Source organism: Toxorhynchites rutilus, chromosome 1, assembly GCF_029784135.1.
Source record: "Toxorhynchites rutilus septentrionalis strain SRP chromosome 1, ASM2978413v1, whole genome shotgun sequence".
NCBI lineage: Eukaryota > Metazoa > Arthropoda > Insecta > Diptera > Culicidae > Toxorhynchites > Toxorhynchites rutilus.
The window spans coordinates 65,906,967-65,932,036 of record NC_073744.1 but is presented as its reverse complement, the minus strand read 5'-3'; the positions used below and the strand labels follow the sequence as shown (position 1 = coordinate 65,932,036).

The 25,070-nt window shown below is 37.9% G+C and overlaps 1 protein-coding gene across 9 annotated transcripts in view; it reads right to left on the bottom strand.

Annotated features, from left to right (window-relative positions):
- LOC129777469 (uncharacterized) overlaps nucleotides 1-25,070 on the bottom strand; it is a 36,379-nt gene that overhangs the window by 1,037 nt on the left and 10,272 nt on the right. For 2 of the 9 annotated variants that reach the window (XM_055783743.1, XM_055783809.1), the window contains exon 2: nucleotides 32-395. In XM_055783743.1, the coding sequence (XP_055639718.1) occupies nucleotides 32-395 (364 nt within the window). Of the gene's footprint in view, nucleotides 1-31; nucleotides 396-515; nucleotides 813-16,505; nucleotides 17,217-17,239; nucleotides 17,373-25,070 lie in introns of those variants that run through there. The other 7 variants (XM_055783793.1, XM_055783770.1, XM_055783786.1 and 4 more) reach the window with 7 other exon arrangements.

The window sequence follows — 25,070 nt, the reverse complement described above, 5'->3', positions numbered from 1 at the left end:
GGAATTTTGGGTTTGTCACATTCATACTCACTGATACTCATCTCTGGCGAAAAACTCAGTGAAGGTATTGAGCGCCTGTGATTTGAAACAATCGGCGAGGTCTCCATTCAAACACTGTGCGTTGGTCCGGGCGAGGTAAGGATCGACGTTTGCACCCGTTCCAAGACCGATGAAGTCAAGCAAATGTTTTCCCTGGCGACGACCCTCTCCAACCGCCGGTGGTGGTATTCCTGGTTCCGAATAATTTTCGAAAACCGGCTTCGCCAGAGCTGCATCCGTTTGGTCGGGCAATTTTATCCCATCACAATTGACCAGTCCAACGAACACCACCAGAAATGCCACTAGCGACCACCGTAAGTCGAGCACTCGCGAACGATTAACCAAGAAACCCATTTCTGTGGAAAAATAATATCGTTAGTAAAAAGTGCCTCCATTAGCTCTGAACAACATAGATTGAAAGAGTTAAGAAAAAGTTCGCATTTTACCGAACAAGCTCATCTCGGACCAACTCATACCTGGGGAGGAAAATTTGAGCAGCGCGGAGGAGAAAATAGTTTTTCAAGGTGTGGTCGCGAGTGGGCGATTATTACACAAACGAGTCCACTTTCCCCTACCATATTGGCGCATCGCACAATTTCGCTGCAATGTGTTCGTGATTCTTCCCCAGGGCGCCAGGGGGTTTATGAAGTCAATCAAAATGTCGCGCTCAGATGCACCCTGATGCAGTACCAACGTCACACGGGCATCTGTTGTCCCGTCACTCACTACAAGCTAACCGAATCTATTTACTCAAGCGCGAGGAATCCGCCATCGGCTGCATACATGGATGGATGGAGTGGCACATGAAAAGTATGCGCCATTCATCACTATTAAAGTGGAGTCAATTTAATATTCATCTGATCGGGGCCGATGCATCTGGTCGCGTGTTTACTGTTATATGTAAGGAAAGACGGAGCGAACGCGCCAACATGATAACAAGCGAAAACAAGCTGACATGGATTTTCCGTGCTAATAGCTTTATTTTCGATTGTAAATATAACCTGATGTATCTCGTCTTACCCCACAAAAATTGTGATTAATTGATAAAAACTGCATGATTGCATGCAACTTCAGTCATACGACTTTTCAACAAAAAAATACAGTCAACTCTCCCTAAATGGATATCCAAGGGACCATCGAGTTGGGGAGGTATCGAGTTATGAAGAGAAGAATGCTTGTAAAATCTATCAAAGACGCCATGAAATCCATCGAGTTAGGGAAAATATCGAGACACAGAACATCGAGTTAGGGAGAGTTGACTGTAGTTTACTGTCAGTGTTACTGATTTTACACTCACATACATTTTCGCAACATAATTCTGCCTATGCAGAATTTTGAAATACATATAATCATTTCTGTTACCTGTTATTAATATCTATCTTCTTCTTCTATCTTCTATATATATAAAAATGGATTTCTGTCTGTCAGTTTGTCTGTCTGTCTGATTCTTATGGACTCGGAAACTACTGAACCGATCAACATGAAAATTGGTATGTAGGGGTTTTTGGGACCGGGCATGTGGAGGCTTTAGGATGCAACAAATGTTTTTACGGTGGTTAGACACTCCACCCCCTTATCTAAGGGGAAGCTGCCATACAAATGAAAGACAAATTTCTGCATAATTCGAAAACTAATCAAGCAAATGAAGCCAAATTTGTCATGCGAATATTTAAGGGGACACGAAACGTTTCCATGGTGAATAGACACTCCTCCCCTCTCTCTGAAGGGGGGAGGGGGGCATTTGGTGGACTGCCATACAAATAAAGCATACATTTCTGTATAATTCAAGAACTAATCAAGCAAACTGAACCAAATTTGACATGTGGAGGTTTTAGGGGGCAATAAACATTTCTAAAGTAGTTCAACACTCCTCCCGTCTTTCTCTAAGGGTGGGAGGGTCTGTCATAGAAATGAAGCACAAATTTCTGCATAACTCGAGAACTAATCAAGCAAATGGAACCACATTAGGCATATGAAGGTTTTAGAGTACAATAAATGTTTCTGTGGAGGTTAAACATCCCCTCTAAGGTGGGGCTGTCATACAATTGAAACACAAATTACACGGGGCACATAAACACAAACTTCCGCATAACTTGAGAACGAATCAAGCACATTTTGGGATATGAGGGTTTTTGGGTATAAGAAATGTTTGTACGATGGTCCGACACCACTCCTTCCTCTGGAATGGAGAGGGGGTCCCATAAAAATATTACAAATATTTCAACCACAAATATTACAACCAAACATGACAATTGAAAATTTTCGAAAAATTCTGAAGGAAAATAGGGAAAATTCGGGAAATTAAATTCCCATATATTCTACAATTACATAGTGACAAGTGCTGTTAGTCCATTTGATGTTTGTGCTAGCGAAATTGATCTTTGTTCGAATGTGGAAATGGATTTCAATGTGATGAAACGCACTCCTATATCTTCTTCTATCTATGTCAATAAAAAAGTGTCGCCGAATGTGTTGATAAGAGCAGAACTCGAGGAAGGAATTGTCCGATTTAGGGCTGTTTTTATTCTATCATATTTTCTGTATAAAACATTCATTCCATGTAACGGAGAAACATGTTATTTGCAAGAGGTTGAGAAATCTTGAACAAATAAATAAATACTCAAAAATAAATTTTAGATGCAGTTTCAGGAAAGTTCACACCTACTCTTGGTATTTTGATGTGGGTAACTAAACGTCTTCGTTTCGCTCTATGCAATTTTAGTACTGATGGCTGCCGATGTTACATAAATTCAATTTATAAATTGATGCGTGGACTAAATGATGATATTAATTATGAAGAACTCTGAATCAATTGACGCTTATTCTGTTCAGAGCAGATAAAGAGGTGTATTTTATTTGCCCAAAATTTTAGATGAAGCACCCATTATCATGATAAATGCTTCACTTCCCTTTTCATATCAACACACCAACACACCGTGTCTAAAGTGGTGGTGGTGTGGTGTCCGATTCGCTTCTTTTACTCTACAAACTGCTGTTACAGTAGTGAGAAACTGAACATCATGTTTGAACATCATGTGAAACAAACATGTCACATTTTTAAACAACGGGTACAAAAAAAATGTTTGTCTGCAAACATAGAACTGCGAGAGTAGGGAGAACATTGTTCGTCTCGTATCCAGTGTTTAATGTGAAACACGGAAGATTTGTGCAGACCTTGGAGCAAAAATGTAAACTCAGAAGTACAAATTCAAAAGTCTAACCAATAATATTTTTCAAAAAACTGGAATTGTTCTCAAAAAACTGGAAGAAAACTGAAATTCTGAATCGCTGTACCACTGCGATTCATAATTTCAGTACTCCTACAGGAGAATCCTATAAAATCATTTTGTTTAATGAAGTTTGGCTTTGGTTTATCCTTATCTTTCCTGTTGTCCACGGGGAATTTATTCTTTTTTTGTGAACAAAAATCGGGAAAATGGTTGAATTGAACTTAAATCCCATTTTGTGTTTGTTATTCTATGTTCTCACCTTGATAGAAATTTTAGCTTCATCAATAGTAGAGGATTAATATTAATTCTTTGATTTGTTCCCCAGCCCCTGAAATTATTTGTATCGCTGTTTGGTTTCTTCTAAATTTCATTTTCGTTTCACCGATTTTAACCGATGTAAGCTAGCTGAACTGTTTGAGTTTTCAAAAAAAAAAATGAGACAATGAAATCAAGAATTTCGCTATTGGAATTCAGCTATAGGAAATCTTCGAAGAAAAGCTAAATATTGAAACAAGACAGCAGGAGTATAAAAAATTGCACCCTAAAACCTCCACATGCAAAATTTGGTTCCATTCGCTTGATTAATTCTCGAGTAATGCAGAAATTTGAGTTTCATTCGTATGGCAGCTCCCCCTTAAAGAGGGGGGTGTTAGTCTAACCACCGTAAAAACATTTATTGCACCCTAAAACCTCCACGTGCAAAATTTGGTCCATTTGCTTGATTAATTCTCGAGTAATGCAGAAATTTGAGTTTCATTTGTATGGCAGCCCACCCCCCCTCAGAGAGAGGGAAGGAGTGTCTATTCACCATGGAAACGTTTCGTGTCCCCTAAAACATTCGCATGACAAATTTGGCTCCTTTTGCTTGATTAGTTTTCGAATTATGCAGAAATTCGTCTTTCATTTGTATGGCAGCTCCCCCTTACAGAGGGGGTGGAATGTCTAACCCCCTTAAAAACATTTATTGCACCCTAAAACCTCCACATGCCAAATTTGGTTTCATTTGCTTGATTAAATCTCGAGTTATGCAGAAATTTGTGTTTCATTTGTAGGACAGTCCCACAAAAAAGAGAAGGAAGGAGTATCTAACCACCATAGAATCATTGATTGCACCCTGAAACCTCTACATGCCAAACTTGGTTTCATTTGCTTGATTAATTCTCGAGTGATGCAGAAATTTGTGTTTCAATTGTATGGCACACCAACCACCCCAACCACCTTGGCATTAGAAGGACCTCGCGTTTCGTTTGCGGATGATTAAAAAATCTATTGCCGTATTAGTTTTGTAGCCGACTGCTGGTTTCTTCAACGACAACTGGATATTATTGCCGAATGGTGCGCCATTAACTGTATGGTTATAAATCCATCAAAATGTTCCACGATATCCTTCTCTAGGAAAAAAAGAACCGATCACGTTCGAATACGTTCTCTCTGGTGTCCCCATTCCACGAGTTTTGAAGGTTAAAGATCTTGGAGTGATACTAGATTCGAGACTGTCGTACAAAGAACATGTATCGTATGTTGTAGATAAAGCATCTAGAAACATGGGATTCATTATGCGGGTTTCGAAAACTTCCACGGACGTATATTGTCTCAAGTCTCTGTATTGCGCTCTAGTTCGGCCTGTTCTGGAATACTGCAGTATCGTTTGGAATCCGCACTATCAAACTGGCATTACGAGAATCGAATCCGTTCAGAGAAGATTCATTCGGTACGCACTTCGCCTGCTTCCGTGGCGCAATCCTCATCAGCTTCCTAGTTACGAAACCCGATACTTGTTGATCCATCTGGATTCACTGCACTGCAGAAGAACGCTAGCTAAGTCTTTGCTTGTAGCGGATACACTCACTGGTCGCGTCGATTCGCCAGAAATTTTAAGCCACTTAAATCTCAACGTACCACCTTGACGGTTGCGGAGAGTTCCTTTTCTGCGGGCCATACTTCGGCGTACGAATTATGGCATGTACACAGCAATAGCAAGCCTTCAGCGTGCATTCAACACAGTTTCTTCGGCGTTTGATTTTAACGTTTCACGTGTTACATTGAAACTACGGTTTTTAGAATTATTTAGAGTTAGATAATTATATCATTTGGACCACTGTAGTCTGTTGATGCCAGAACAAATAAACAAATTATGTTTATTTGTTCTGGCATCAAGTGTCATACCATCATAGAAACATTTCTCGTATTCAAAAACTTTCACATGCCAAATTTGGCTCCATTCGATTGAATAGTTTCCGAGTTAGCCAAATTTGGCTCCATTTACTTGATTAGTCTTCGAGTTATGCAGAAATTTGTTTTTTATTTGTATGGCAGCTCCCCCTTAGAGAGGGGGTTAAGTGCCTAACCACCATAGAAACATTTATTGCATCCTAAAACAATAGTTTCGAGTTGGAATTAATTAATCAGGGGGTACTATCTAGATGAGCACCCTAGACAAACACTTCTAGATTATTGGTAATATTAATATAATATGAATGCGAATTTCCTAATAATTTTGTGTATTCCTTATTACTATAATAAAAAAACATTGTCAGGCACAATTTCCGTACACGATTTTTTATATATATAAAATATATATAAATTTCTCGTGTCACGATGTTCGTGGTCGAACTTCTCCGAAACGGCTCGACCGATTTTAATGATATTATACTCAAAAAACTTGGTAGGCATGAGCATAGGTCGTAAACTATATATGATACCGCTAGGATACCGATTACTTTATATTTGACACCGGTTAGGGTGGTCCCATGCAAATAAAATCTGAATAACTTAGTTTTCGTATTTTTTTTTTGCATAAATTTGGCGTAAAAAAAACTTATAACCATATATAACCAATTTTCACCCTCATCTGCTTTTTTTATCGCGATATTTGTATTTTTATATAAACGATACCAAATAATTGATTCATCGTTCGTTTTTTAAACAGACCGAATTTATTTACGTTGTTTAATGCCAGATGGCACTTCGTCCTCTTCATCGAATTTCACCTTACACACACGCAAGTAACCTCAATTCGACTAAAACTAGGAATATCGCCGGCGAGCTGGAAGCCTTTTTGGATGAGCACAATTAATTATTGAAATTATTCTTATCACACACATGCTCGGAATGCAAAATAACAGTCACGCTATTGTCGTCAATCCTGATAAAAAAACCGATTGAAGAGCACGTGTGTAAATCCAATGCGCCACAGTTACTTTAATTATTAGGAACATCATTACTCATTTTGAATTAATATTGTAATATTATGTGGTTGGAGGAGACGAAACAAACAAAAAAAAGTGTCCTCGATGGATTCTTATGTGTGTCGTTTGATGAATTGGCGCAGTCAGGACAACGTCATTCTAGGATGTCTTGAGCTGTGTCAATAATCCATGGGCAACATATTCGCAAAGGTAGAGAGCGAACGACTGCGATTTCTATGACACAATCAACAGAAGCGGTTCGTGGTATGATAGCGAGACGCTATCATGAGTAACACCTACACAGCCTTTATTCAAACGACAGCACGTGTGTTCAAACAAAAGAAATGCAGTCTTTAATGGACTCTATTTCAAAATTACACGTATTTCGTCCAACATGTTGCTGGATGTATACAATTGAATGACTAAAGCGAGGATGGCCTTATACGCACATTTTTAGCTTTGTTAGTCGACAAAATACACTCTGAACAAAAGGATAGAGTAATTTCCTCGGAAAATTCAAGATGTATCTACTGATCAACTATTTCCCTGATTCTGAAATCCGATCTAATCAAAACTACCCGAACGAATCGCAACTCAAGTTCAATCGAGTTGAGCAAATCTTACAGCCTTGCCGTGCAATTCGACATTGAACTGTTTCTGTGAAGCGATAATGGTAATGAATTTTCGGGTGAAATGAACACGCTCTTAGGACAAAAATTATGAATGAAAAAGAGATTCTATGGAAAAACATGCAAGTAGTCTCTAATATGTGTTTTGTGAACAAGATAACACATTCTCTGCAAGTGGGGAAAAATATTTAACGAAAATTGTCTCTGATACTAATTTTATATTATGGATAAAGTTTTGACGGAAATGCAAAGAGATTTATAGAAGAATCGTTAAGTTCGGACTGTTTTCTAAGTTTTTAAACAACATCGAGTAATGATTTTCATCCAAATTTAAGCAATTTAAAATTGTTTTCGTGTCTGCTAATCTGATACAGCTTAGATTGCTCCACGAATACGGATTACTTATTTTGAAGTTTATTCTACGCCGAGGCAAGGTTGCTACATTTCATAGCACGAATGATCAGAATTCTGAATGCAAAAGACGAATCCTGAGATCCGTACGATCCGGTCCATTTCTCTGTACATTATAGATCTCATCTCCATCTCCACATCATACTCAGGTTCGGGAAGTCCATTTTCCTACGGTCCAATGCAATACACGGTCAAATCTTCATGTATCTGCTCGATATCCACGTGGAATCTATCCTTCATCGATCATAATCAATTAATTTTATAGATCGTTAAAACATTTGAACACACATGTATTGCAATACATTGAACATGTATTGCAATACATTAGTCATTTTTTATTCAACTGTCAAAATATTCACTAGAAGTAAATTTATATGACTGAACAACGTTTGCCGGGTTAGCTAGTGTTTTTATATTTCTATCTTGCTACTGTGCCGAAATGACGTGCAAAGTTTTTCGCTTTAGAGTATGTACGAAGCAAGTACAGTACAGAACTGCGCAGAACCAAAGCAGTAAGAATCAACTTGGCCCGTATAACGAACCACGACTCGCTGTTCATTTTAAAACTCGAAACATTTTTAACCGCTAGTCTTACTGCATTGAAATGGATACATGAACCCTTTTCTTGGGTGTGGCCACGTACATAGAGGTCGATGTGCACTCTAGATTAGAATCTATACAATAAGAATAATTGTAATTTGAACGATTCATTCGTTTATCATTCTGTAGATTGCGTCATCTATGCTAAGCTAGAGACGAATGACTTTTATAATTCAAAGCCTCCACAATTCAAAAAAAAACTATAGGTGGGTTACACCTATGATATAATTGCAGGGTTGACGTAGGATTACCGTTGGCTTACTAATTTCTTTAGTGTATTGATTAAATTATTGATTAAACCAGTGATTGAAATGTAACAATTTCCGAATTCCATTGCGAACAAATCCCTATTTAGGTCAATTCATGCATTGTGATAGATAACGTTCTTCGTTACAAGTCTGGCGTAAGGCATGATGCCTTGTTCATGTCATTCATTTCTCGTGGACTTCCATAATATGTGAACCGAAGAAAGACTGAACGATCAATGTATTTTACATTTCCCTCTGAAGTTATTGCATCTTCCAAGTGTACTTGTTTCTATTTTACGATGTTGATTTCCCCAGGATCATTGGTTTAGAAATCTGTGTTAGGGAGCACACAGATTCCAGCAATCTTACATCAACCGCTGCGCAATCATAACTGACTGGATTTCCGATCGGGAATTAATTTGTATATAGATTGTAGCCTGTTTTCAAAGTTATTTTTTAAGCTTTTGAAGCAAGTTTACAAAAAAAAAGGAAAAGATGATTTTTCGGACCACCCTCAAATGGAAATGGGTAACCTAATGAACAAATGAAAAAAAAATGGGTCTGATATTTTACGATAAGGAACAAAACTAAAAGTTTGCACAAAAATCTGAGAATCACTATATCGGTTTGGCATGAAATGGCTGATAGGATTTCGCATTCAGACGCCACGAGAATCGATACGACACCAGAAGACAGGTGGTTCTCATTGATGGAGCATTTTCCACGTAACAATAGATGCCCATCAACTGCACTTTTTCCCCAAACTAAATTTCTAAAGCAACGCTTCCTGAAAACTTTCTTTTGTTGCTACTTGAAAAAAATGACGTGTAAACAACAACATGATGCCACTTAAACATCAATATAGTTTCAATCTAGTACGATTCGATTTACGTGCTAGTTATGCCATCTCTTGTAAACCCCTCAAAACCTATTTGCAAATTTGTACAATTTTTTTTCTCCTACATTCTTTCAATGAATACACGCAATTTCCAATTAGTACCAAGTGTTTGTAAATAAAATAATGCCTTTCACAAACAGAATCCTTTCTGCGAAAACATTTCCAAAGAAAGCTAATACCTTTGCGTACCTTGTTAGTCATATCAAGCGTTCTAGTTATACGGAACAAACATCAAATACGGCAAAAGCAGCTCTCCTAATTCCTGTGCTTGGCTTGCACAGTGTCCCGTGCAACATCCGGTCGTGTGTGCGAGGGCGCTATAAGAAAAATAGCAATCGAAACAAAATAAACAAAAATAGCAAATTTCATCCAAGAAGCGTTCGTGATCGGTAACATCATTTGGGGACACCCTGGTCCGCAAACAAAAGCGAAGGGGGAAATTTTTCCGTGTGGAGAAAAAGTTTCCGCACCAAACTTAATTTGCTTGTGTTTGTCCTGCTTGGCAGGGACGAAAAATCCGTCACCACCGGAAGGCGATATGATATACGGAAGGAGCACTTTTCCCTTTGTTTGGGATCGTCTGTTGATACCCAGGAGGAGCCGGATGTTTTCCGGATGTTGGTGGCAATGATATTGAATACTTCGGATGCTCCCGGTTCTTATTCGAGGCTAGTGTCATATTCCGGGGAGAAGTTTTCTATTTTCGGACAGCAGAAGTTGATTCTTCGTATCAAGTTCCTATCCGTTGGGATTTGATGGATTCATTAATAATTGAATGGTGAGTCTCAGCAACTCAAACCGTCCGGCAACAGCATCGTTATTGTTTGCCTAGATTGATTGCACAGCCTTCGAACGAAAACTATCAGAGTGAGTACAATAAACCAACAACGACGTTTTGTATACCACGATGAATCAAAAAATTGTAAAAAAAAATTGAATGAGTTATGAAGCACTTTTCATCTCACACCGGTAAACGCAGCGAATAAATTTTGGAATAGTTTTCGTTCGTTTAACTCGTGGAAAATGAGGAAGTTGATTTGACAACCATACGATGTTGGTTTCTTCCAACAACCGACTCTTTCTGTTGGTTCGTGATAAAATTATTCGATTGACACCGGCATATTATTTTACCGATTTGAAGTAGCCATTCAGATACAAAGAAAGCAAGTCATTAAGTCCCTTCAATATTTGAAATAATTACCAATTCCAAATAATCATAATTCGTCAGCAAATAAAAGTCTATCGTTATATTCAGGCTCATCATTGTTCTTGTTAACATTTACCCATTATTTGATGCTATTGGTGAAAATTATTCATATCGGTTATTTGTGGGAATCGAAGTTTACCAATTCCCACATGAACCGATGCTGGTGATTAACATAATTAACTGTGCGCATTTCAGATCGGTCATTTCAATTAATGAAATACAATAATTTGTTCGTGTATCGGATTTTACAAGCGAACCATTGAGATTCTCACACAATCAAGTTCTCTTAATTAACAATATCCAGTTCCGATTCACGGAACTGTTTTGATCAATGCACATTTTGACTGATAAATAAAAGCGAATACCATCGAACAGCCATCGCCAAGTTTCTGTTGATTCGGTCTGGTAACCCCTACGATAACACGGTTCAGAAGCCACATGGATGTTTTAAAAATGGTAAATGGCTTTGATATCTGAAAAGCCCGCATAGTTTGCTCATATGAAGGTTAATTGCAAAAATCGCCGAAATTCAATGAGATTCATATCTTATTATTTAGTTTTTGAAGAATATTTCACGCAAATCCGGCCGTGACTACTCTTGATGTAGTCCATCAAATAGGTTCAATATTGCACAAATTTTTCAAGAATTAGAGCTTAAACCAATGGCCCGTGTACTATTGCCTTCATGGCCTCGACAGTCGCTGGTTTAACCGTGTAGACGAGAGGCACATAAAAATGAGTCTGGAGATCTGAAGTCACACGAACTAGGCGTTCAATTTACAGGCAGAAAACGGGATAATAATAGCTCATCAAACTTGACTCTAAATTGGTCCATTATTTCGCGTGCTGTGTGACAAGTAGCACCGTTATGTTGAAACCAAGCATCTGCTAGATTCAATGCTTTTATTTCTTGCATAACGTTCACAATCATCGACCGATGGCGGCCATCTCCATCTTTGGAAAACTGCCCATAAACTAACAATGAATAACATTATATGTTTTATGACACTAACTTTTTAAACGAAAAGCCCGCGTTTCAATTGGGTGATTGTCACAAGCAATCTGTACTCTCCCAGTTGTTCAATAAGTCTAAAAGGAGAAAACGGCGATTGATTTCCGACGATTTCCGTAATTTTACTGTTTCAGTGTCACTCTAGACAGCGAGCAGAGCTTGTGAATACCGAGGATTAATTTGACAACGTTGCCTACACATGATAGTCTGCCATGGGAACGAATATTACTTGAAAACCATGACAACGATGTAAGTTGCTACTACCATTACGAAGCCTGATGTGCTATTCAGTCGACCATAAATCACTCGCTCGAAATGCCGTGCAGGATAAGCAAAATATTTCAATGTAAACTCCGCTGTTGAAAGGTAATAATGGATAATAATGGAAGATGCATTGACAAAAAAGATGTATATTGTTCAGGCGTAGGTAACAATAATTCGACTATATTTAGCTGATTCCTAAAAATCGCCCAAGAGGGAAGGCTCTGAGGGGGCAACGCAGAACACAGGGACATATATCACAATACAAGCGCCGATCCCGTTAACATATAGGAGAAGTGTGTAATACGCACCCCCTAAGCGAGAATGGATTTATCTTGACCGTGCTCTTAAAATTTTAAGTAACTACTACGGCAGTGCGTATATTAGTTAATCCTCAGTCATCTGTAATCGCTCTGTATTTTAAATACTGAATAACAAAAGCGCTACGTATTTTATTTTACAAGGCGCCCAAATTGTACATTTCTAATCATACGGTGTTAAATGGCCCAGCAGAAGTGTAATATGCCTATAAGCTGTTTCTCTCAGAGACTGAGAAGCTCAGAGAAACAGCTTGTATGAATGAGAGATTCCATCAATCTATTCCCTTCATGCCCACCAGCGAAGAGAAGAAACCGTTTCTCCGGTGAGCGTGTTCTCCCAGTATTCGTGCATTAATTCTCCAGTCCGCGCTCTTGTTTTCCGGCATTCTCTGAGCACATAATATAGATGCCAGATGTGAAGACATGTTTTCGTTTTGAAGACATTTTATTTTGTGAAAACATACTGAAGTCATTTCAAAGTATGCTAAAAAAATTGTTTGTGTGATTTATCGAATATGATTTAGTAATATCGTGATGGTTTGCTCATTTTTGTTCATTATGATTACATTTGAAGACATTTATTCGTGCCATGCAGAGATATTTGAAAAAAAGTCACAGTAGGGTTGTGTCCAAGACACGACCGCATAGTTGACGTAGGATTCCGTTAGGCTATCTGTTGATTTTGGATATGTTTGAAGAATTACATCGTTAAACTCCGTTTTGTTTGGTTGTTGAGTATTGTTTGGTCACTCCACCAGTGTTTATCGAGTGATGATGACAGAAGGGTGGTAAACAGTCGTTGGATAGTGCGAATCAGATAAAAGATACCGAAGTGGAACGAGATATGATGAAAATCGCCCTCTGTGATCCTAGGCGAGATGCCTCCTGTGTTATGTATGGAATAAATAAAGCAAAAAAACTCACCAATGTAATAGAAGATAATTACCAATACCGAACATAATTATCAATTTTTCTCATCAGTAAAAACATGTTACGTTAATATAGAGAAAACATATTTGAAATGGAAAAGGTAATTTTCCTTTAGAACTTTTACTTTCTCTGTGTTTATTCAACCCAATGCGAATTTTAACTGGACTAACAACACCTACTACTATATGTAGAGCAATCTCTTTTTCTAATATTTCTTCACATTTCCAAGTTTTGTCGCTGTGTAAACTTTCCTTGGGTGAAACTGAACACAACAAAACAGACAGCTTAAACCAAACGACCCGTTCTCGAGCGGGAATATAATTTGGTTTTTCATTTATGAAAATTGAAATTAAACGTTTTATATATCAAATCATTTTTAATACAACTGCTACCATATACAATTTTACACTTACACTTGTGGTAAATTTTTCACAATACACGATCAGTGAAATAAATAATAAATTCACGAAGTAATCAACATTAAAGTTCCAAATTTACATTTTATTTGCTAAAATTAATCGTATCACTCACTTTACTTGCAACACAAAAATGCCCCCGACTTGCATATATTTGCAATGCCGATTTCCTCCGGGCACTTTAGTTTTGATGTTTCTGTTAGGGAACAATTTTCGGTAGGAACAAAAGTTCTCCATAATTTCATGTATTTGCAATGCCAATTTCCCCCAGGCAGCTTGGTTTTGAAGTCTCTGTTAGGGAACACATTCCAGTGGGAGCAAAAGCTCCCCCTACTTTTATGTATTTGCATTCGCTTTGACGGCGGAATGGTGTCGACATTTGGGTACGATATTAGTTTATATGAGGCCAACAATTCTCTATCAGATTAGTCGGCCCTAAGGCAGTTTCAAATTGGTGAAATATGTATGAAAATATTTTTTTTTGCGTTGTTTACCTACTAGAAGTACGTTGTTCTAACCCTAATTTAAAGTATTTTCTATGAATTTTCAGATATTCTCGCCAAAACTTACCATTACAACATAAAATTATCTTTAGACACAATTTTTGTATGATTTTTTGTTCACTACTTGCAAGCAAAAGTGATTTTCATTTACATAGAATGATAATTTGATTTGGGAAAATAATTTTCATTCATGATTTTTATTCTAAAAGCGTGTTCATTTCTTCTGCAAACCCATATTGTCATGCCTACTCCCCCATTCCGTAACACGAAGCTCAATGCCGTCAACGCGGATTGCTTAATTCCCCCAGGTAGCTTGGTTTAGATGTCACTGTTAGGGAATACATTTCGGTAGGAACAAAAGTTCCCCCTACTTTCATGTATTTGCAATGCCAATTTCCCCCATGCAGCTTGGTTTTGATATCTCTGATAGGGACCCGCCGCATGTGTCGTCAATTTCGATCAATCAGAAGTGGGTATTTCCGTTAGGGTAGGGGTTGAAATTTTTCAATTGTTCGATAGTTAGTTCCATGACATAAATTATTTTCTTCAATATAAAAATTTTTTATGGAGTGCCGAAATCGATTGACGCAAAAATTTCATCAATCCATCATGAAACGACTGAGCAATAAGCGTTTGAAATTGAACAATTTTCACGATGTGCTCGATTTTCAATTTCCGATTTGTACCCCAATATGTTCCCGAAAGACGTAATCCTACGTCAAAAAAAAACGTACGGCCGCTGCAGTTACATCCTGAACTTCAATTATTATCTTTGACGCTCCCCTGAACTCGTCGAGGAAGCTCAATGCCGTCAACGCGAATTGAGCTTCGTTTACGAGTTTAGCGTAAAAGATAATAATTGATTATCAGGCGGAATGAACACTTTTTTGATTCTAGATGGCTTTCTAGCAAATGAGAAATATTAGTCTAACTAATTATTCCTCTCAGTGTGACGATTAATCGATTAATCGATTAATTGGGGCGATTAATCGTATCGAATATCAAACTGCTGAAAAGTATTCGATTAGCGGATGAACGATTAATTTCATAAATCGGAGATCACTACCCTCTACTTTCATGTATTTTCAATGTCGATTCCCCCCAGGCAGCTTGGTTTTGATGTCTCTGTTAGGGACCCGCGGCATGTGTCCTGAGAAGGACTGGAATGATTCAATGGGTTGTACGGAATCTGCTGCGTTTCAGTCGGATGTAGCAGTTTAGTTTTGGGAGCGGTAGCTTTTACGGATACGTTGATGCTTTCCTTGACTTTGGCGCCATCGGCTTCTGTGCGTCGATTTGCGAGGGTTTGATTGGCACCACCACGACGAGCTAAACGACGGATAGCGGGTGTGATACGATGCGATGCAATGCTCTTCGCTCCTCTGCCTCCTTTGCCGCATCCAATTGTTGATGTGAAGAGGAGCGCACCAGCAATGCACACTAGATTTAATTTGATGCTCTCCGCTGCTTCCTCTTCTTTGCTCCCTTTGCCGCACCGCATCCATCGTTGGTTGCCGATGGCTTCCTTTCCTTTGCCGCACCGTATGGTGTTGGTTGATTTGTAGAGCACTGCACACTAGAAGCCCAGATGTTTGCCGATCTGAGCGTTGAACGAGAATGAGAAATCCAAGGAAGGAAGGAAGGTATTGAATTAGAGAGACTTTAAACTCTGAGAGTTCATTCGTCTCTAAAAGAAATCCAAGGAAGGAAGGAAGGTATTGAATTAGAGAGACTTTAAACTCTGAGAGTTCATTCGTCTCTTAAGAAATCCAAAAATGCTACCGTCCTTTTATATCAGTTGGTATGTGAGAAATAGGCGCCCTCCACTCGCTCGACATGCAAATCTTTGACTTATCGAGGAACGCAAGAAGCGAAGCAGGCGAAAAAGAAATGACGTCAATTTCGACCAATCAGTACCGTTTGAATAGGGGTTGAGATTTTTCAATTGTTCGATAGTTAATTACATGATATATATATTATTTTATTCAAGGTGAAAAATTGTTATAGAGTGCCGCAATGTTTTGATGTAAAAATCTCATCAATCCGTCATGAAATGACTGAGCAATAAGCGTTTGAAATTGGACATTTTTCACGATGCGATCGATATTCGTTTTTCAATTTGTACCCCAATATGTTCCCGAAAGACGTAATCCTACGTCAAAAATAATTCGGGTTCAATTACAGTTCACCAGAAACAAAAATATGCTGTATCTATTTTGACGCTTGATTCATCAGACAGACCTGTGACCATCCATGCTACACCCGTCCTCAATTAGATATTCATGTTTACATGTAAACTTGTTATCAATTAATTTTACCCCGGAATTTAACTTTCCAGCATGTAATCTTGCGCTTGTTGAACAAACAGCAAACTATTCAACAACAACAACAACAACAAAAAAACTCATACAACGAAAGTTGGTCTGAGCAATATGACGACGTGATATGGCCGTATGTAGTTTTCTCTTTTCGTTGCCGTTTTGCCTCGTAACGGAGACGTGAGCAAGCCAACCACCTCTCGGATTCCACCCGGTTTCACCGATTTCCACAATGGTGAATCACTTATTCATAAATTCAGTTTCAGTTACCAGATCGTTTGGAGGAAAAACTAACTTTATCTTGAACAGAAGGCTGCTAAATTTACCAATTCCTCTTCCTGAAACATCGCATCACAGACAGTTCGATGATCTTCTGCTGGCCGGAAAATGGTACACGCGTACTCGCGGAATCAAAGTCGTTTCGTTTATCCGGATGAATGCCTTCCAATAATTTATCATTATCGATTCTCCCGGGGACACATTCAATCTTCACCACCACCTTCTTCACAACGCTTTCCGTTCGTCCCTCGCCGCACAGTGTTTTCCAATGAAAGTGAAACCGCCGCCCGGTTTTTCCTCATCCACTCTCGCACAAAAGATTTAAGCGTGTAGATACAGCAATGTTACTTATGCAGCACCGGTTCACTCCGTTAGGGCTTTAACGAACCTACGCGCAAACGGTCCTAATCGGAAAGTGAAAAAAAAAGCAACAGATGCCTTTTACATATTACACTACACCGGCGTTTTAGGGCACAACGGAGGTTATCATTTGTATGCACCAAATGAGTATTCTCTGCGTGGTCACCGCGTGAAAGTCGCCAATGTTGTCGTCAAAATTTGTCCCGATCTGCTCAACTGTCACTCGCCGAAACCACGCACTTACTGATCGTGCGGTTGAACGGCATGCCGCCGATTGCCGCAGAAACTTTCCTTCTCTTGCATCCTACCCGTTTTCAGTTTTTGTTTTATTTATTTTTGGTATGATCAGTCATAAAACCGCAGCCAATAAAATAAAATAAATAAAACTACCACGAGATACGATGCTAGTGAGACACACGTCGCTGCCGCCAGATTGGCCGTCGCGACTGCGCGTAGCGACGTAATTGGCCTGAACTAAAAGCGAACATAAACAGGTAATCATCGGAGGCTAACACTAACACTTTTTTTTCCACTCACGGGGGCATCGATTTACCGCAACCCGAAACTGAGCAAAATGCGCGCGCCGTCGCCGCCGAGACGCTCAAATGCACGCGCAAGATTGGAAGCTCGTTGTTTGCGTCGAGGTGTTGCGTTCAATAGCCTCGTGGGTGGCGGCTTTCCTAGGGTCCATACTCTAGCCTGTAGGAAGGGATAACGTGGAATAATTTGGCGATGAAATCAAGACAATCTCCTGGGTTCGTGAGATCGAAGCTCGTGGTAAATCGGTAAAGAGGCGGTTCGTACACTCAATAGTATTTTACAAATATTTTTGAATTCATGGTAAACAGTAGAACTTGTGGTATACTAAATGTATGTAAATGTATTTTGAAAAAAAAACTGCGTATTTCATGATCTTCCAAAATAGCGTCCTCTACAAAAGAGCTAATAAGCTAACTATTTTTTTTTCTCAAAACTCCATCAATATGGGTATCAAATGAAAGCAGTATCAATGTTGACTAGCAGTTGTTTTTGAGAAATCTAAATCTGAAATAGTCGCCTCTACATGGCGTTATATATATATATTTTTTTTTCAAAACCTCATCAGTATGGGTATCAAATGAAAGAGCTTGACTAGTAAAACACAGTTATTGTGAGAAATCTAAATTCAGGATGACACCAGTCATAAAAAGGCTAGTTTATTTTTATTTTTATTTTTATGCAACTCCCGCATATAGGAATCAAATGAAAGATTTCCTCACTAATATGAAAAATACAGTTTGTCTGCTGATACAAAATTACTGATATCATATATTCTAAAAAAAATATTGATTGGGATATGTGTACCAAATGAATGGTCACCGCTACAAAATGGCAAGCCTGTATCATTATTACGTTCAATCACAACGAAACCGTTAAACTTAAAAAGATTTTTTTACATATTTTATTTGCCTACACATATAAACCCTTTGCGATCGTAATAAATTTTTATATGGGTGTTGTACTGGTCGGGAAGGGAAATCCTTTCCCGACCAGTACAACACCCATCCCTTGAAATAGCAATGAAGCATAACATGTAAGATTATGAAAATTAAAAAAAATATTTTCTCTGTAAACTATTTGGTGAACAGTGTGCTTCAATCTAATGTTTTAGTGTGTTTTAATCTGATGTTTTATAGAATAATATAATTCACGAAGGAGAATCCCAGCATCGTGACTATTCTCTCATGCTTCCAGGTTAAATTTTTTTTTTGTTTTGTACCATTATCTTCTATTCATAAGAGCTCCGTATTGATTCGTGAACAGGTTTACGAGACATTATGATTTGTTCAGAAAAAGTGTAAACTGGTTGCATAAAATATAATATTAGTACGGCTCTTTGCTGTGGCGACTGAGAGCTGTCATACGACCGCAAATGGTTATTCGACTCATAGAATATATTTTATATTTTGTAACCACAACTTTCAATTGAGGGGCTTAGAATGAAAGGGGAGTAAGTGATTTGATCGATTTCTCTACATCGACTCTCTCTTTGGTCATAGCTTAGCCTCAAATACATTCTCAGCTGTATTTGACAATGTGGAAGATAGGTCAGAACCTCACCTATCAGATTCTATTGCAAACTTAAATTGGAACATTTTTGCAATTGAGTTATTAACTAAAGAAAAAGTTGATGAAGAGAAATCTATCAAGTCACTTACACCCCTTGCATTCTAAGTCCCTCAATTGTTAAAAATTTTACACATTTTTCTTATGAGCAATTTACTTTGATAATTTCTTAGTCTGTTTCTGCTCCAATACTTTATTTCTATATTAACCCCTTCGTGTACGATTTGATTTTCGAAAGAGCGAACCAAATGCAAACCCTTCGATGAGTCACGTATCGAATAATTTCACTACTCTGCTTAGCGTCTTAGCGCCTCGTGATATGCAAGTGTACAACGAGAGAGACTCGATGTTGTACGTGAAAGGGTTAAGTAATCTATACATGTATTTTAATATTATTATTAAAATGCTTTTAGTATGGATCAAAGTTTAATATCAGATGAATAAGTTCTATGAATATGAGTTTCGACATAAATTCATACGTTCAACCACATGAACATAATATCAAATATCTACAAATTGAAAAACAATGTAAACAGATTAATTTCCAAGCCTGACATCCCTGGTTCGTTCAACTGATTCGTCGAAGAAATTTCACGGTGTCGACAACTGTGGCGACATTGGTGTTTAAATGACAAATTACAATCTCTATCAGATTGGCAGTTATTAATTAAAACCTTCCCCGGCCCCAAAAACCCCTACATACCAATTTTCATGTCGATCGGTTCAGTAGTTTCCGAGTCCATAAGAATCAGACAGACAGAAATCCATTTTTATATATATAGATTATTATATAATTTTAAATACGTGGTGTTGACCCTAATTGAATCCTTTTTCTTTATTTTGCTCGGCAATCCCATAAAAACTAATTTTTATTATATAAAATTATCTCCAGACACCATTTACGATCAAGATTGTTTCACCGGCAGTGAAAAATGTGATTTTCAATTACACAGAATGCATATTTGCTAGGAAAAAAAAAATTTTTATTCATAATTTTTATTTTGAAAGTGTGTTCATTCCATATGAAAATCCATTGCCTTTGTCGCTTCACAAAAGTTCCAGAGTCAGGTTCTGCGATTTAAAAATGACAGACAAAGCTTAACGATAACTGTCAGTTTCGAGTTGCTTCGTGTGCGGATCGAAGTTGAGCTCAAGTTTGACAGCTGAGATTAAGACAAGTTGAAATCGAGTTTCAGTTGACCCGTGTGCGGACGGCCTTAGCTATTGGCGATCTAACGTACAAATCTACTCCTAGGCAGCGCTGCGGTGAAAGTGATGATGATTTTGAATTTTGCAATGTGAGTTTATGGTTTGTAATTCTTTCCATAAATTACAATGTTATAATCATAAAAGATTTTTTGACTGCGATGAGTTTCCGCGCAATTTTATATATATATATATATATATATATATATATATATATATATATATATATATATATATATATATATATATATATATATATATATATATATATATATATATATATATATTATATATATATATATATATATATATATATATATATATATATATATATATATATATATATATATATATATATATATATATATATATATATATATATATATATATATATATATATATATATAACATGTTATTTTCTTACCTTACCTAGTAGTGAAGACTGTATAAATATTGATAATTGTTGAATCCAAGAAAGAAATTCTAGAGCACAATCAAAAACAGGTAGAAAAATGCATGCTTCTGTTACTACCTTGGAAAGCCTGGAAGTAAAATATACGTGATTTGTTTTTAAGTTTTAGGTGCCATTATCATCATTTTCTTAGTTCAAAAACAAAATCCAGATGTCTCACCGATCGTTTACGTTTTGCGTTAGATCGCCAATTGTTGTGATATTTCCTATGTGTACCATACAATGATATATGTTTTGGTATCTTTTCCAGAATAGGGTTGTAGAGGACTATTTAGTTTATTAGTTTGAGTTATTTTTATTAGAATTTCAACTGAAAATAATTGTGTTATTTTTAGTTTTAGATATCTGTTTGGGGTGTGTGAAAATTAGACAATAAGACAGAATTTTTTTGTATAGTGGAGGATCTCCAGATATGTAAAAGATATGATATGACATGGGTTGAAAGCTGAAACGGGACTGACGAATAAATAAAAAAAGGAGTAGGCAAGTTCAAGAAGCTCCCCTAAATGGATGTAAAAATCTTGGACTATCGCCACTCCACTCCCAAAATTCAACGACAGGTCCCATCGGTGATACCCCCTGTTAGCTTACCTAAATTATCGAGTACAGCGGACAACCAGAATCAGGTTCCTCCTGGCTTCCGTAGGAATGGTTCACCTTCGCACGACCTTGCATAACACGTGTATCGAAACCTCCTGCTAACCAAAGTGCTCTTGACCTCTCGCTTTGCTCGCATTCACTATCGTTTGATTGCAAGTGGATTGTAATCTAGGATCGTAACGGTAGTGATCAAAATTTCTATCATCAATGGGTAGAATTCTTCTGAATCAATAAACATGGCATACGACCTCACAAGACACTCCAAGCGAAACCCATTCTTAGGTTCCACTATTTGTTGAAGACCTCCCAATCCATGATGGGATAGCCAATGTTCCAAGCTTTATCAGGATAAATCGAATGCATTTAAAGTTTTTCGGAAACGTGGAACCATTGGGAATTTTCAAACGTTTTTAGCCCTCAAAAATCATATCAACCAAAGGGAAAAAACGTGCTTATTTGGTGAAATTTCGAGGAGGTTGTCACGAGAAACGTCAATGAAAAAAATTATGGATATTGGACGTTGGTGGATTTTTAATTTTACGCGGAAGGTTTGTCCCGATTTCGTTCCCGTGCAAATTTTTTTTTCCAGATATACCACAAAATGGGTGCGATCTTGGTCCCGAGTTTTCGATGGTAGAATTCTCTCTTGCTCTCTTTTCATGTAACAATTCTTCTCTAGGATCGGATAGAATTAAGATCAACTTGCTGAAAAACCTCCCTGATATAGCGAAACATCGCTTGTTGAATTTATTTAATCAGTTTCTGGAGCATAATATGGTTCCCGACGATTGGAGACAAGTACGAGTTATAGCTATTCAAAAACCCAGACAGCCCGCGTTCAACTTCACCTACTCTCAGATACACAATATGCGTTCCGCATGGGCAAGGGGACGAATGGTTGCCTTAAGTTGCTTTCTTCAGAAACTCAAATGGCTTATGCCGAAAAAAAATCTAATTGCTTCAGTGTTCTTGGACATAAAGGGCTCCTTTGATTCAGTTTAAATAGAGGTCCAATCAGACAAATTATACTCTCGGGGTCTGCCACCTCTATTGAATTCCACGTTATTTAACTTGCTTTATGAGATTTGAATTTTTTCTCACGGTGAATCGACAGTAAGTCGGGTCTCTTACATCGCCCTTCCTCAGGGCTCATGTTAAAGCCCCCTTTTGTACAACTTCTACGTAAGCGACATTGACAACTGTCTTACACAAAATTGCAGTCTAAAACAACTTGTGGATGATGGAGTGGTATCTGTCGTAGGGTCATAACAATCCGACTTGCAAAGACCCTTACAAAAAACTTTGAACAATTTACAACCTGGGCCATTGAACTAGGGATTGAGCTCTCCACGGAGAAAACCGAGATGGTAGTCTTTTCTAGGAAGCATAGACCAGCAAAACCAAAGCTTCAGCTTTTGGGTAAACCGATCACTCATGCTATATCATTCAAGTATCTTGGGGTCTGGTTCGACTCCAAATGTACTTGAGGTGCCCATATGAGGTATATAGGTAAAAAATGCCAACAAAGAATAAACTTTCGCCGTACAAATACCGGCACCTGGTGGGGAGCCCATCCCGAAGATCTTATAATGTTGTATTAAACAACTATTCTCCCAGTGATGGAGTATGGCAGTTTCTGTTTTCAATCAGCTTCCAAAACACACCTCATTAAACTCGTGCGAATCCAGTATCTTTGTCTCCGCAATGCGTTGGGATGTATGCCCTCAACACACACCACGAGTCTCGAGGTTTTGGTAGTCGTACTCCCAGTAAAAGATCGCTTCAGTTTGTTATCTCTTCAGTTCCTCATCCGGTGTAAGGTTACCCATTGGTGATCGGAAATTTTGAGCAGCTCATCGAACTAAATTTTCGCTCCGGATTCATGAGTTCATATCATGAATTCATCTCAATGCAGGTTGTTCTTTCTTCGTATATTCCCAACCGTGTTTGTTTTCCTGACTACATCAAATCCTCTGGGCTTTTTGATATGTCCATGAAGCAGAAAATCGGAGTTCATTCCAACGATCTTTAATGCAAAGTATGCCCAATTGTAATAATTTGTCCTTTACCGATGGGTCCTCTATGAATGAGTCCACAGTATTTGGAGTGTTCAACGAATTTTTTAGAACCTCCCATAGTCTTCAGAATCCTTGCACAGTGTATATTTCTGAATTGGCAGTAATACACTGGGCGCTGGACAGCGTCGCCTCACGACCTGTTGAACACTATTACATTGTAACGGATAGTCTTAGCTCTGTCGAAGCTATCCGCTCAGTGAGACCGGAAAAGCACTCGCCGTACTTCTTTGAGAGAAAATGAGAAATTTTAAGTGCTTTATCCAGACGCTGTTATGTCATCACCTTTGTCTGGGTCCCTTCACATTGCTCAATTCCGGGTTTTGAGAAGGCTGACGCAAATGAAACGAAGATTAATTGGGCCGGTGGCTTCACTCGATTATCCCTAAGGTTAGCCTCAATCCATGGTTCAAAAGTCTGGACTTGAGTCGGGACTTTATTCGCACCTTCTCTTGGCTCATGCCCAATCACGTTAGATGCGCTACTCTTTCGCAATAATCTTGCCGGCAACAATATTTGTGTTTGTGGCCAAGGTTACCGAGGCATCGAACACGTTGTTTGGTCCTGCGAGTTGTATCTTGTCGCCGGATCGAATTTAGAAAACTCTTTTCGGGCCAGAGGAAGATAGCCCAATGTACCATGTCGCAAATATATGTCTTTCTAAAAGTTTATTTTGCTTATTTGTTTATTTATTTATTTGTTTAGTTATCGATCTTCGTTTGTGATTGTCCTTATATCGTTATATTCTCATTTTCCTTTTCCTTCGCGTGGAATCGGATCGTTTCTTACTAACAATAGAATAAGGTGAAATGTAAATACATAATAGATATAAGAATAGGTTTAAGAATTGATGAGTGTGAGTCTGAACATTGTTCCAAAATCCTTTTATCCCATCCTTTTTAAAAAAAAAAAATGTCACCCTTCTAAACTCGAATCGACCGCGAGTAATCGGTTTTGTAAACTATTAACATCAGAATTAAGGAAACATGTTTATATAAGTTAACTCCTAATTGTAAATAGATAGTAGTTAATAGTTAAACATTAAAATATCCAGAGAACTTAACCTTGATGAATGTCTACAGTAATAACATGAAGAATCAGGCACTCACATAAATCTACCATCAAACTAGCGTTGGCTGAAACATTTCATCTTTGGCAGAAAAGATGCCATTTCGTGTGCTGGAGCATCAAATTCGCAAATAATTTAAAAGCTTAAAAATGGTTTGTATGTATGCGAGCAGACATCTCTTTCTGTTTTCTTTTCTCATTTCATTTGTGCCAAAAAAAAAGTCCATACAACGTCAAAAGGGAACGAACCAAGGCCGGCTGCCAGTGTTGTTATCAAGAAGTGTGATAATATTACACCTCATCATAATATGAAGTCGGAAAGTGTTTTTTAAGAGGATAAAGAAGAACATGAACGAGAATATATCTTTCTCTGTCTGGGCCGTGTATTTGACAAACTATACGAAAAGCTTTCATATGCTTTCATTTAAATGTGTCTCCTGTTTCGCTCACTCATATTGGCTCTAGCATATATATTATACAAAAGATATACATGTATTGGGGAGTAGAACATTTTCTGTTATTTTTCAGCTCATTTAATGTAATAATTTGGGATGCCATAACATGTGCTAAAAATTAACTTTGGGTGTAGATAAAAGAGGAATCAAGTATAGGAGTACAGGTGCAGAGCCGAAGAAGTTCCTTGCACAGTTCCTCCGAACAGTTCAATGTTTCAGCCTTTGTCGTAACAGTGTCG